The 15241-nt window shown below is 35.9% G+C and overlaps 1 protein-coding gene across 3 annotated transcripts in view; it reads right to left on the bottom strand.

Moving 5' to 3' along the window:
• GAS2L3 (growth arrest specific 2 like 3) overlaps positions 1-15241 on the bottom strand; it is a 52342-nt gene that overhangs the window by 14889 nt on the left and 22212 nt on the right. For 2 of the 3 annotated variants that reach the window (XM_025402474.1, XM_025402475.1), the window contains 3 exons: positions 9839-10007; positions 8616-8731; positions 47-188 (listed from right to left, as the gene is read on the bottom strand). In XM_025402474.1, the coding sequence (XP_025258259.1) occupies positions 47-188; positions 8616-8731; positions 9839-10007 (427 nt within the window). The remainder of the gene's footprint in view (positions 1-46; positions 189-8615; positions 8732-9838; positions 10008-15241) is intronic. The other variant, XM_025402477.1, reaches the window with a different exon arrangement.

Raw genomic sequence — 15241 nt, 5'->3', positions numbered from 1 at the left:
AAAAAAAAACAAAAAAAAAACCAAGAATGTCAACAACATCACTTACCTAAACCTTCAGATTCAAAGAGGTAAGTTTCATCAACCCCAATGTCCCTACACCAGTGAAGGAAGTTTGCGGTATTGTCCCGAGCAAAGAATGAACCTGATGCAGCATCTTTCTTACAGGGCACTTTTCTCGCTGGAAAATTCTGGAAAAGATAAAAGAATAATTTCAAAAATGTATCAAGGATATTTTCATTAAACAGTCATTTTGATATTACTAAATAAATGTTCAATCCATCACCTGTAACCAAAAAGTACACAACTTTGGAGAAAAAAGATACTTTTGAAAACTATTTTATTTTACTTTAAAGCAGAGGTCCCCAAACCCTGGGCCACAGACTGGTACCGGTCCGTGGCCTGTTAGGAACCAGGCCGCACAGCAGGAGGTGAGCAGTGGGTAAGCAAGCATTATCACCTGAACTCTGCCTTCTATCAGATCAGCAGCAGCATTAGATTCTCACAGAAGCTCGAACCCTATTGTGAACTGTGCATGCGAGGGATCTAGGCTGCGTGCTCCTTATGAGAATCTAATGCCTGATGATCTGAGATTGAGCAGTTTCATCTCAAACCCCCCCACCCAGCCCCAAATCTGTGGAAACACTGTCTTCCATTAAACCAGTCCCTGGTGCCAAAAAGATTGGGGACTGCTGCTTTAAAGTATATTCCAGAAAAATGATTCCTAGAAAAACAATTTGGTCAAAATTAGCAGTAGGATCAAGCATCTCTCAGCTCTTTCTTTTTAAAATGACATAAGAATCTTAAATTAAAATAAAAACTGACAGCCTAATAATTGCAAAGCACTCTCAACTGTATGTCTCTCTACACATAGTTCAATATAAACCTCAAATTATTGCTATGTTAAAAGTTAAGAGATGGGTATGATGACTCACTTGTAATCCCATCACCTTGGGAGGCTGAAGCAGGGTTGCTTGAGGCTAGGAGCTCAAGACCAGCCTGGGCAACATAGTATGACCTCATTTCTATAAAATATTTTTTTAAACATTAGGCAGGTATGGTGGCACGTAGCTAAAGTCCCGCTGCTCAGGAGGCTGAGGTGAGAGCATCACTTGAGCCCAGCAGTTCCAGGATGCAGTAAGCTATGATCATGCCACTGTACTCCAGCCTGGGCAACAGAGCAAGACTCTTTCTCAAAAAAAAAAAAAAATCACAGACACCCATTTTTGCTTACTTCCTTCCATGTAGATTCATAAAGATGGTTCTGAGTTTCTTGAGGAGACTATCAAATAAGGAAGTAGTTGTTCCTTCTTAAAGTTCTTTGAAAACTTATGATCTAAGTTTCACAGAATCTTAATTTTTTTTACTATCTGCTCCAAGATTATTTGGATAATTCTGCTGAGCCTAAGAGATTTTTTTGTTTTGGTTCGGTTTAAATTTTTACTTGAATAAGCAATCCATGAATATGACTTTTGTTAATGCAATAGGTACAGTAGGATATTACACCTTTCTCTCACCTACTCCCAGTTCCTCTCTCTCCCTAGAGTTAACCACTATTACTAGTTCCTTGTATATCCTTCCTGTTACTATTTATTTCCAAAACTAAAATAACCTTAGGAGGTTTTTTTCCCTGATTGAATACAGAATATACAATCACTGAAAAAAAAAAAAAATCAAACCAACAGCAAACTACAAAGTATCAACTGAAATCCTCTCACCCACATTTCGGCAAGACATCTCTATGCACAACTATACACATATTTGTATCTACAAAACGTCACATAAGCCATTCTTCAATTTCATTTGTGTGTGCATGTGTGCATATACATTAAATGACGGTGTAGACATCATGTGGGGTTCAAAACAACATATTTAAAAAATTGTTTCAAATGAATGTATAATATTCCAATGTGGCTGGTTACCATAATTAATTTTTACCAATTTCTCTATTGATGAACATTTAGGTTGTTCCTAATTTCTGTACTATCACTTTCACAAACTTCTGACTATTTTCTCAGAATAAATTCCTACAAGTAGACCTATGTATCAAAAGATGTGCTTTAGGGGGCAGAGCGAGACAGCCCCATACAAACCTACAACATTTGTCTTACCCACAGGAACATCAAATTTTAACAATTAACTATACACAAGAAGCACCATTACAAGAATCAAAAATGAGACCAGAAATCTGGTTTTAATTTCATATCGCTGAGAGAGACATTGAAGAGGGAAGGAAAGCCAGTCTTAAATTGCCCACCCCTCCCTCCATCTTCCCGGCAGCAACCACATGGCACAGAGAATCTGTGTATCTGGGAGAGGGAGAGTACAGTGATTTTGAGGCTTTACATTGAACTCACTGCTGTCCTTACACAGCAGAAGGCAGAACCAGGCTTTAGTAGCTGACATCTGCCCATGGAGAAAGCATTTGGACCAACCCCAGCTAGAGGGGACTCACCCATTACAGTAATAAGAGCTTGAGTTCAGACAAGCCTCGCTACCATAAACTGGAGTGCTCTGGGGACCTAAGTGAACTTGACGGACAGTCTAGGCCACAAGAATTGCAAGTCCTAGGCAAGCCCAGTGCTCAGATGGACTCAGAGCCAGTGGACCAGAGGGGAGGAGCATATGACCTACTGAGACATCAACCAGGCTAAGCGTGTGCTTGCACCACCTCCCCCAACCCCTGGCAGCAGCCACAAGGTGCAGAGAAAGCTGTGCACTTGGAAGACAGACAGCACAGCAACTGGAGGACTTTACGCTGAACTCAGTGCTGCCTTGTCACAATGGTGACCTATCAGGATTCATCACCTGCTGAGTAAAGAACCCTTGGGCCCTGAATAACCAGCAGTGATACCCAGGTAATATGCCATGGGCGTTGGGCTGTCAGACACACTAGCTTCAGGTGGGACTGAATACATTCCCAGTTTTGGTGGCTACAATGAAAGACTCCTCCTGTTTGAGAAAGGCAAGGGGAAAAGTAAAGGTGACTCTGTCTTGTGCCTTAGGGACCAACTCAGCCACAGTGGGGTAGAGCACCAAGCAAGCTCTGAGGAGTCCCCAGCTTTAGGCCTCGGCTCTTGGTCAGCATTTCTGGACCTGGCCTGGGCCAGAGGGGAGGCCACTGCCTTGAAGGGTGAGTCCCAGGCCTGGCAGCATTCACCACAAGCTGACTAAAGAGGCCTTGGGTTCTACTGGCAGTGGCCTGGCAGAAACCCACAGGGGCCAGTGGTGGTAGTAGCCACAGGGAGAGGCTCCTCTGCCCATAAAAAGAGGAAGAAAGAGTGGGAAGGACTTTGACTTGTGGTTTGAGTGCTGGCTTAGCTGCAGTAAAACAGTAATATCAGGTAAATTTCTAAGGTTTAAGACTTCAATCTCTGGCTCCCAGACAGCATCTCTGGACCCAACCAGGGCCTGGGGGAACATGACTCCATTGTATATTATTTGTTTCTTTTCTCTTGCTGCTTTTAGGATCCTTTAAGCATGAAGGAGAAATAAAGACTTTCCCAGACAACAAAAGCCGAAGGATTTCATCCATACCAGACCATCCTACAAGAAATGCTAAAGTGAGTTCTTTATCCTTGACCTTTAGGAGTTTATTAAATGCCTTGAGGTAGTGTTCTTTGGTTAAATCTGCTAGTGTTTTATAACTTTCTTGTACTTGAATATTGATATCTTTCTGTAGGTTTGGGAAGTTCTGTGACAATATCCCTTGCTATTAATAGTTCTTTTGCTTATGCAATCAGTTTAAAATAATGGGTTATAAGATATTATTTGCAAGCCTCATGGTAACCTCAAATCAAAAAACATACAATAGATACATGAAAGATAGAAAGTAAGAAATTAAAGCATACCACCAGAGAAAATCAGCTTCACTAAAAGACAGGAAGGAAGGAAAGAAGGAGCCGACCAAAAAACAACCAGAAAACAACAAAATGGCAGGAGTAAGTCCTTATTTATCAATTATAACACTGAATGTAAATAGATTAAATTCTCCAATCAAAAGACTACAAAGTAGCTGAATGAATGAAAAAGCAAGACCCAATTTTCTGTTGTCTCCAGGAAACACTCTTCACCCATAAAAACACATATAGACTGAAAATAAAGGGATGGAAAAAGATACTCCATGCCAATGGGAAACCCGAAAAACAGGAGTAGCTATATTTTTATATCAGACAAAATGAATTCTAAGACAAAACCCATAAGAAGAGACAAAGAAGGTCATTATATAATGATAAAGAGGTCAATTCAGCAAGAGGATATAAAAATTGTAAATATATACGGACCCAATGCTAGAGCACTCAGATAAATAAAGCAAATATTATTACAGCTAAAGAGAGAGAGAGACTCCAATACAGTAATAGATGGAGACTTCAAAACCCCACTTTCGGCATTGCTCAGATCTTTCAGATAGAAAATCAGAAAAGACACATCAGACTTAATCTTCACTATAGAACAAATAGACCTAACAGATATTTACAGAACATCTCATTCAGCAGCTGCTTTAATCTCCTTAGCAGGTGGATCATTCTCAAGCATAGATCATATGTTAGGTTACAAAACAACTCCTAAAATATTTTTTAAAACCTGAAATAATATAAAGCATCTTCTCTGACCATAATGGAATAAAACTAGAAATCCATAACAAGAGTAATTTTGGAAACAATATAAACACATGGAAATTAAACAATATGCTCCTGAATGACTGACACCAGTGGGTCAATGAGGAAATTAAGAAGAAAATTGAAAAATTTTCTTGAAAAAAATAATGAAAACACAAATACCAAAACCTATGGGATACAGTGAAAGCAGTATTAAGAGGTAAATTTATAGCTGTAAGTGTCCACATCAAAAAAGAAGAAAAACTTAAAATAAATAACCTAACAATGCATCTTAAAGAACTAAAAAAACAAGTGCAAATCAACTCGAAATTAGTACAAGAAAAGAAATAATGAGGATCAGAACAGAAATAAATGAAATTGAAATGACAAAAACAATAGCAAAAGATAAACAAAACTTAAAGTTGGTTTTTTGAAAGGATAAATAAAATTGACAGACCTTAAGTCAGACTAAGAAAAAAGAGAGAAGACCCAAATAAAATCAGAGATGAAAAAGGAGACATTACAACTGATACCACAGAAATTTAAAGGATTATACTGAGCAATTGTATGACAACAAAACCTGAACAGACCAATAACAAGTAACAAGATCAAAGCTGTAATAAAAAGCCTCCCAGTAAAGAAAAGCCTGGGACCCGAGTGCTTCACTGCTGAATTCTACCAAACATTTGAAGAAGAACTAATAGCAGTCCTACTCAAACTATTCTGAAAAACAGAAGAGGAGTGATTACTTCCAAACTCATTCTATGAGGCCAGTATTATACCAAAACCAGACAAAGACATATTAAAAAATGAAGATAACAGACCAATATCTCTGATGAATATTGATGCAAAAATCCTCAACAAAATACTAGCAAACTGAATTCAACAATACATTTAAAAAATTATTCATCATGACCAATTGGGATTTATCGCAGGGATGCGACGATGTTTCAACATGTGCAAATCAATCAGTGTGATACATCTATCAACGAAATGAAGTATAAAAACCATATATATCATTTCAATTGATGTTGAAAAAGCATTTGATAAAATTTAAATCCCTTTGTGATAAAAACCCTAAAGAAACTGGGTATAGAAGGAACACACCTCAGCATAATAAAAGCCATATGATGACAGACCCACAGCTAGTATCATACTAAATGAGGAAAAACTGAAAGCCTTTCCTCTAAGGTCTGGACCACAACAAGGATGCCCACTTTCATCACTGTTATTCAACACAATTCTGGAAGTCCTAGCTAGAGTAATCAGACAAGAGAAAGAAAGATTTGGCATCCGAACTGGAAAGGAAGATGTCAAATATTCTTGTTTGCAGATGATATGATCTTATATTTAGAAAAACCTAAAGACCCCTCCACACACAAAAAAACCATTAGAGCTGATAAACAAATTCAGTAAAGTTTCAGGACACAAAATCAACATACAAAAATCTGTAGCATTTGTATGCCAACAATCTGAAAAAGAAATAAAAAGTAATCCCATTTACAACAGTCACAAATAAAATTAAATACCTAGGAATTAACTTAAGCTAAGAAGTGAAATATTTCTACAATAAAACACTAATGAAAAATTGAAGAGGGCACCAAAAAATGGTAAAATATTCCATGTGCATGGATTGGAAGAATCAATATTGTTAAAATGGTCATACTACTCAAAGCAATCTACAGACTCAATGCAATCCTTACCAAAATAACAACGGCATTCTTCATAGAAATGGAAAAAAGATCCTAAAATTTATATGGAATCACAAAAGACTGAGAATAGTCAAAACTATCCTGAGTAAAAAGAACAAAATTGGAGGAATCACATTACCTGACTTCAACCAAAACAGTATGGTACTGGCATAAAGAGACACAGACCAATGGAACAGAAAAGAAAACTCAGAAATAAATCCAGATAACTGTAGTGAACTCACTTATAACAAAGGTGCTAGGAACAGAGATTGGAGAAAGGACAGTCTCTTCAATAAAATCTGCTGGGAAAACTGGGTATTCACATGCAGAAGAATGAAACTTGACCCCTGTCTCTCACCATATATAAAAATGAAATAAAAATGGATTAAATACTTAAATCTAAGACCTCGTACTATGCAACTGTTACCAGAAAACATTGGGAAAACTCTCCTTGACATTGGTCTGGGCAAAAACTTCATAAGTAATACCCACAAGCAGAAGCAACCAAATCAAAAATAAATAGGATCACATCACGTTAAAAAGCTTCTGCACAGTAAAGGAAACAACACATTGAAGAGCAACCCACAGAATGGGAGAAAATATCTGCAAACAATCCATCTGACAAGGGATTATTAAGTAGAACATATAAGGAGCTCAAACAACTCTGTAGGATAAAATCTAATAATCCAATTTAAAAATGGGCAAAAGATTTGAATAGACATTTCTCAAAAGACACACAAAGGGCAAACAGATATATGAAAAGGTGCTCAACATCACTGATATCAAAGAAATGCAAATCAAAAATACAATGAGATATCATCTCACCCCAATTAAAATGGCTTTCATCCCAAAGACAAGCAATAACAAATGCTGGCAAAGATGTGGAGAAAAGGGAACCCTCATACACTGCCGGTGGTAATATAAATTACTACAGCCACTATGGAGAACAGTTTCAAGGTTTCTCAGAAAACTGAAAATAGAGCTACCATATGACCCAACAACCCACTGGGTATATACCCAACAGAAAGGAAATCAGTATATTAAAGAGATTATCTGCACTCCTATGTTTGCTGAAGCACTGTTCTCAATAGCCAAGATTTGGAATCAACCTAAATGTCCATCAACAGATGAACAGGTAAAGAAAATGTGGCACATATATACAATGGAGTACCATAGAGCTATAAAAAAGACTGAGATCCTGTTATTTGTAACAGGATAGAACTGGAGGTCATTATGTTAAGTGAAATACAACAGGCACAGAAAGACAAACATCACATGTTCTCAATTATTTGTGGGTGCTAAAAATCAACAACTGAACACATGGAGATAGTAGAAGGACGCTTAGCAGAGGCTGGGAAGGATTGTGGGAGGTGGGGGAAGTGGAGATGTTTAAGGGTGCAAAAAATATAGTTAGAAAGAATTAATAATACCTAGTATTTGATAGTACAACAGGGTGACTACAGTCAATAATAATTTAATTGTACATTTAAAAATAACTAAAAGAGTACAACTGGATTGCTTGTAACACAAAGAATAAATACTTGAGGGAATGGATATCCTATTTTCCACGATGATTATTACTTATTGCATGCCTGTATCAAAGTATCTCATGTACCCCATAAATATACACACCTAGTATGTACCCACAAAATATTTTTACAAGCTATACCTTATTTTCAGTGATATATATATACACACACACACATATCATCCACTGTCCCCTAGAATGATGATACTCCCTTATATTTCCACCAACTGTGTGTAAATTTGCAGACTCCAAACTCTTGAGAATACCTACATTTGATGAAAAGAGAGGAAACCTTATCGACTTCAAATCATGACTTCAGGGCTAACGAATGAAAACTGTCTAAAAACATTTATTATTTATCCAATCAATATTTATAGAATTTACCACCAACACAATATATGGAAAATATATAAAGAAGAAAATAATAATAGCAGCTGCTACTCGTGTGCCAGGAACCATCACAAGCTCTTTTCCCATTTAACCCTCACAACAATTCTAAAAGGAAGTTATGTTAACGTTCTCAAGAAGAGCTGGATTGACTATGCATCAAGCACTATGTTAGACACCATCTGTACATTCACTCATTTAATTTGACTGAACTCTCACAAATAAATCCTAAGGTAACTGTTAATGTCATTTTATGAAAGAGAACATTTTTCCAGATCTTGAAAAGGGTTAAGTAAATTATTCAACATCTCATAGCCAGTTGGCATGGAAGTCTACAACCTTCTAGAGATAAGAAATATACATAAATTAATAGATACCAAGACATAAAATCACCACTGTCAAACATTTACTTACCCCTGATTCTTCAGAGTTGCATGTTTTCACCATGTTTTGAAGAACATCAATCAGTTGACATAGTAGTACTCCATTATCAAGTTCTTCCAATAATTTTTCTGCCTTAACTTTAATACCTAAAAACATATTTCAAAGTTAAGATTCTTCTAGAAACATAAATTCAAACCAATATGGTTAAAATTAATTAAATAGAATCAGATTACAGCAAAACACTAGAAAAATATCAGGTCAGACTCCTAAATACTCTTAGAAGGTACAGTTAAAATAGCAAATAATGGCAAGTTAACTTAATGATACTGAAACAAAAATATCTGTAATGTAGAAGTACAGAAAAAAAAAAAAGAAAACTGACATCGATTTTATTTCATTTGAAATAAATTCACTGCGTATTAATATTCCTTGCACAAGAATAATAGTCTCTATAAATAAGATGGACTTGGTTCCAATTTTAAAATTAAAGACAATACCATAACAAATACCCAGGGAATACTAACGTTTTACTTCTAGATTATCTTCTTTAAAAACATTATTATTACATAATAAACTCTAAACATTATCCATCAAACTGATAATAGACAAATACAGATAATATTTGGTATTTTATTATCTTGGAAGGGCTATATCATTTAAGATACTCTTTTTCATGAAAACTTAAGAATTCCACATAAAATTAGTTAAAGTAAAATTTTTCTGGGGAGAAAGTTTAAAGCATTCATCATATTCTCTAATAGCGTAAAAAATATGATGCCAGACATTCTCCAACCTGACACTTCTTCCTAGGTTTCATATGCCTCTATCCTTCAATGCCTCAGAAATTGTAATCATTTTATCTACAGTATATATTTCACTCAAAGATCATGGCTTACACAAGACTAAGGCGGGTGGGGGTGAGGGGGGTGAATCAGTAAAAAAAAAAAAAAAAAAGATCAATACACTTTTTAAAGATGATTTTAATATTAACAATGAAAATATTCATTATTCAAAGTTTATTGACCTCTTCGGTTAAATCTCAAATTTCCTACTATTCAAGACCCAAGGTTCAGGGTGAATCAGAGTATTTCCCCAGCTGAAATGTAACTTTGGTGAAAGCAAGGGCACTGAATACTTCATTCACTAGAGTATCCCCAGCATCTGTAATAATCACTCCTTGACAAAGAGTAAGGCTCTCAATAAATGCATACTGAATAAGATAATACAATTTGGTGTATTATTTCAAGCATCACCTAATAAACCAGATAACCAGATTGACAGATCTTCTTGCATGGGCAACAGAGTGGCTTCATGCCTCACAGCTATCCACTCATCATACTGACAAACATTAGCCAATCCTGGTCCGTGTCTGGGGGTCAGAGGACTCCGAGGACTTAGAGGCAGATCTTCTCCAAACCATACCTAAAGAAAAAAAAAAAATCAATCAACTGAATGAATAAAACCTTTGCTAAAAGTCATAATCCACATCAATATTTAAATGATGAAGCATAAATCATACATAATAGACACATATAAAAAGCTGCTGTAGCTCACAGCAAATATATAAATTAGAAGCAACGTGTTAGTCCTGTTCTGCTGCCCAGGCTACAGTGCAGTGATGCGATCATGGTTTACTGCAGCCTCGACTCCCAGGCTCAAGCAATCCTCCCACCTCAGCCTCCCAAGTAGCTGAGAACACAGACACATGCCACCACACCCAGCTAAGTTTTTAATTTTATGTATTGCAGAGATGTGGTCGTCCTATGTTGCCCAGGATGGTCTTGAACTCCTGGGCTCAAGCGATCCTTCCGCTTCAGACTCCCCAGAGTGCTGGGATTACAGGCACGAGCCACTGCGCCCAGCCAGGACATTTTCAATATTCAATATTGTGGTCAATGTAAGAAAACCCCAAATTAATGAATGGATTCTACTATTGAAGCAAGAGGGTACAATTCAACAAATAATATTTTGCCTTCACTTGTTAGCTTGAGTAAGTTTAACAAGTTACTTGACCAGAGTCTTAATATCTTAGCTGTAAGATGGGTTACTGATTCCTGCCTTATAAAATACACCTTTGTAGCATCTGGCATTGGGCCTAGCAGATAGCAGAGACTCAATAAACATTTGTTGAATAAATGAATGAATGAAGCATAAATGGCATTTTGTAAGCTTCAAATCATAATAACAGTGTTATCTTTTTAAAAAATGTCTAAGTAGTTTAGTTTAAAACAAGTGGGTAGCAAACTATAGTCCATGGGGCAAATTTTGTCTCACCTGATTTTGTAAGCCCAGAAGCTAAGAATCGTTTTTACATTTTAAAATGGCTGTTATATAAGTAACTGCATAATATCTCAATTTTGCCTACTGGCCCACAGAGCATGAAATACTACCTGGCCAATTCACAGTTTAGAATAAAAACTGACACTCTATAAATTTTGTAATTTTATAGATGTTATAATAAACACTTGCAAAATTTTGAAATACAATTAGAGATTCTTTAATGTAAGATTATAGAAAAGGCTGTATCAATTCTTCAGATTGTAAAAGAAGTAATCAAGTCATTATGAAGTCACTTTTTAAAACAGACATAAATACCTCTTGTCCCTCTCCTTACTGAACAACTTAGAAAGGAATATTATTAGAGCCTAAGTGAAATGCATACAAGATTCCAAGAGTGGGGTGGCTTGGAATGGAGAGTCAGAGCTTGAGTGAGGTGAGTGGGCATCCAGGTATGGAGACAGCCCTGTGCAAGATGTCAGACCCTGAGTAGGATAAAGAGGGCATCTAACAGGTGCAAAGAGGGAATGTCCCAATACAGAGTGTCAGAGTCCAAGTGAGCTAAGCATCTACCCAGGGTGTGGGCGGCAGCAATAATGAGAGAACAGTAACACACATGAGGATTTATCAAATGGGAGCCAATCTTCTCACTGAAGACAGATGCAAAAATAGAATGAGAGAAGCAAGAATGAATCCTTTGGTGTTGAATTCAAATATCTCTTATCTGAAAGCAAAGAAACTCTCAAAGAACGCCAAAAGGACACTTAAGCCAGCATGAAGGGACTTCTACTGGCTGAACTGAGGGCAATTTGAGCATTGAGATAAATAACAGAAATGGATTATACCACACTGAATAAAATAGGAAACTATGAGTTAACACAGATATAAATGAATACACTGAAATTTTGACAAGAATGGGATTTTTACATAGTCTCGAAGTACCTGCACACAAAATACTACAAAGGGAAAAAGAGTAATTTTATAGTTCAGAAACCTGACAGACAGCATCAGAACCAAATGATGGAGGTGAACTTCATCAATAACAGGACAAATCAAAATCATATGCCACCTGACAGGACGCAATGAGAAAAATTCCTGCCCAAGATGCATAACCTGAGTTTAGTCATGAAAAAACATCAAACAAATCCAAATTGAGGGACATTCTACAAAATTAGTGGTCTGGAATATTCAAAATTATCAAGGTAATTAAAGACAAGCAAAGACTGAGATACTGTTCCAGCCTAATGAAGACTAAAGAGACATGAAAACTAAATGCAACACATAATTCTGAAATGGTTATTATTGAGACAACTGGCAACACTTGAAAGTGGCCTGCATATTAAATGGTAGTACTGCAGCAGCATTAATATCCTGATTGTGATTAGTTCATTGTGGTTGTGTAGGAAGATGTCCTTGTTTTTGAGAAATACACACTAAAATATTCAGAGGTAATAGAGCATTAGAGTCGTCACTTCCTCTCAAATGGTTCAGGCAAACAAATTTCTCTGTACTACACTTAACTACTCTGTAGTCTGTGATGGCTTTAATTTTTTTTTTTTAAACCAAACTTTTAAAAAAGAACTGTAAGTAAAAGGAATACCAAGTGAATCTAGTCCTTTCTTGATTTTTAAATGTAGACCATTTCCCCCTTAAAATGTATTAAGCGTATTGAGGTTCATTTGAGACAAGTCTTACTATATCAGATAAAAAGTCATAGCAATTCTATAGGTAATGCACACAAATTGGTGGTGGGGAGCGGGGGAAACTACTTCCAATCTCCTATGATGAGAAATAAAGAAGTTTTTTTTTAAACCCCAAGGCAAACAAAGAAAGTGAATAAACTCAAGAGGCATGCAGGGGTAGGGAAATCTAATAAAAAATAAAAAATAAAATAAAATACAAGTAAATTTAAAAACCCTGTCAAAGACAAAAAAGAAATGTAAGTTATTTAAGGGATATTTACTTCAGGAATTAGGGTAGGGATTGGGAAATGAATTCCTAAATATATGAGGATCCTATGAATAGGAAAACGATATTATTTATTTCCCTGAATTCTCTTAAAATTATTTCCAAGGAAGTACAGTAACGCTTTACTAATTCTTCCCTTTATAAGCATATCTTATTTCTATTATAATCTTCGGACTCAGTGTAATGCTTAGCACATAGTATTCAAACATATTTGTTCAATAATTGAGGAATAGATATTAGCAAATGACTCTTTGTACCATCAAAATCAAAATGTATCTTACAATCAATTGTATTTGACAGTCAATGGAATATGTTATTTGTCCATTAACCATCTGGTTGAGCTGAAACAAAGCAGAGCAGATGTAAATGTTTGTCAAGGAAAGAAGAGCATAAATTAAGAGGGTGGTTTTTTAAATCATGTATGAAAATGGAGATGCTAACATTTTTTAAAAAGTCATTTTTACTTCTTGTCACATTAGAGAGAAGAGTACATGTTGGATTTTCCTATTATTGCAAGCAGACGACTTTAGTCATAACCTGGGCTAGTCAGTAGAAATTACTATTAAAAGTTAGACATTAACAAAAACTGCATGTATGAAGATTGTTCTCAAGCATGCTGAAAGCTGCCATATTGTCATTAAGAGATATTTAATTCATGGGTACTCTACAGATTAACTTAGGTACTTGCACTTGCTTACATTTAGGCAAAATTTTATGCCTATGTACAAATGGGCCTTTTCACAGAGAGTGATTTCATAGCCTTTGTCAGATTTTCAAATGGGACTATGACCCCAGAAAGGTCATATACTATTGTCCATTGGCTTTTATACTATATGCTTTTATACTATATGTTTATATTTATACTATATGTTTATTTATTAATGTTTATTTATTAATCAGAATGAAGGACACAGATGAATGGCAAGAAGTATCTTAAACTATTAAATTAGTAAGATGTCAATTAATAACAACTATTCACTGGATGTCTCCTCTCTATAAGACAGTTAATAACCAAGTAACTGTCTAACATAATTGGCAGAGAAAGAGGTGGAAATCCTGGGAAGTCCTTACATTCAGCAGCAAAAACCTCCATGAGACATGTGAAGGGAGGATAGTCTTGGGAAAAAAAAAATCAATAAAGACAGATCTTGGAATCTGGATCAGAGAAGATTTTATGAAACCATTACACAAACTATGAAAGAATCTACCATGTTAACAAAATATAAATGTCCATTAGTGTAGAGATAAGGAAAAACATGGGCAATGTGGCAGCAATAAAAATACTCTATAAGGAATCAAGAAAATAAATGATAAGAAACTAATGACATTCCTGAGACTTGGATAAAAAGGGGATGAACAGAAGTAATCAGCTCACAAATGATTTTGAGTAATAACAGAGTTCTGAGCAAATGCCAGTGGATGTGAGAGGACCCAAAGGGGAAGAGTAAGACCTTTTGAGAGACAGTCATGGACTCCCCAGTCCCAAAAGGAAAAGTATGATGGAACTCTATTAGTAGAGTAGGAGATTATAGCTGCAGAGTATAGGAAGGTGGACAACAGGGTCACATGCAGGGCTGTTCTTCACCATTTGATAAATTCTCTTCTCTAGGCTGTCATCCACTGTTATGTTGACAAGAGAAAGGAAAGGAGAGAAGAGAAGAAAGATGAGGAGGAGGAAAGACTGACTGACTTTTATGACACAGGTACTATCTCCAGGTTTATATCTGGAAAACTGTATCATACCAAGGATACAACCAAACTTCTGACGTGCTTACAGGCAATATATATTCTAACAGTCCCTTTGCACATGTTATCTCATTGATTCCTCACATCTACCCTGCAAATTAATCACTGTTATCCTCACCATAGAGGTAAGGAAGCAGAGACTCGGAAGTAAGATAACTTGCCAGAATCTTGGAATCAAGGGGGCAGAACTAGGATCAGAACTGAAATCTAATTGATGCCAAGTTTTACTTCCCAAAGGAAATTTTATTATCAGTTGCTTGCTTCTTTCCAGGCAGACCTTCAATGTGACTTTTATTTTTAAGTTAATATTCAATCATGTTCTATTTATACAAAATAAAGAAAACCTAAAAAGTAAGAATAATATAGCAAACACCAACTCTGGAAATCATTCAAATATAAGGCAATTCTGGTTGTCTCATTACACCACCCAGCTTGCACCCCTCCACAGAAAAAAAAAACAAAACAAAAAAACAAAAAAAAACCATTCTTTAAAACTTTAATGGCCAGTCATATACAGGCATTTATAGAGCACATGAACAACTATCTGAAATTTAAAAACATATATTTGTTTTCACTGAAAGCTCTTTTAACTGTAAATACATACTAAATTGTAATGAGGGGAAAACCACAAAATATTCCACCTCTTTTCCCACAGTGGTATAAAT

The sequence above is a fragment of the Theropithecus gelada genome, chromosome 11, assembly GCF_003255815.1.
Source record: "Theropithecus gelada isolate Dixy chromosome 11, Tgel_1.0, whole genome shotgun sequence".
NCBI classification, from domain to species: domain Eukaryota; kingdom Metazoa; phylum Chordata; class Mammalia; order Primates; family Cercopithecidae; genus Theropithecus; species Theropithecus gelada.
Note: the sequence above shows the minus strand (reverse complement) of the source record. Positions and strands in the feature narration are given on the sequence as shown.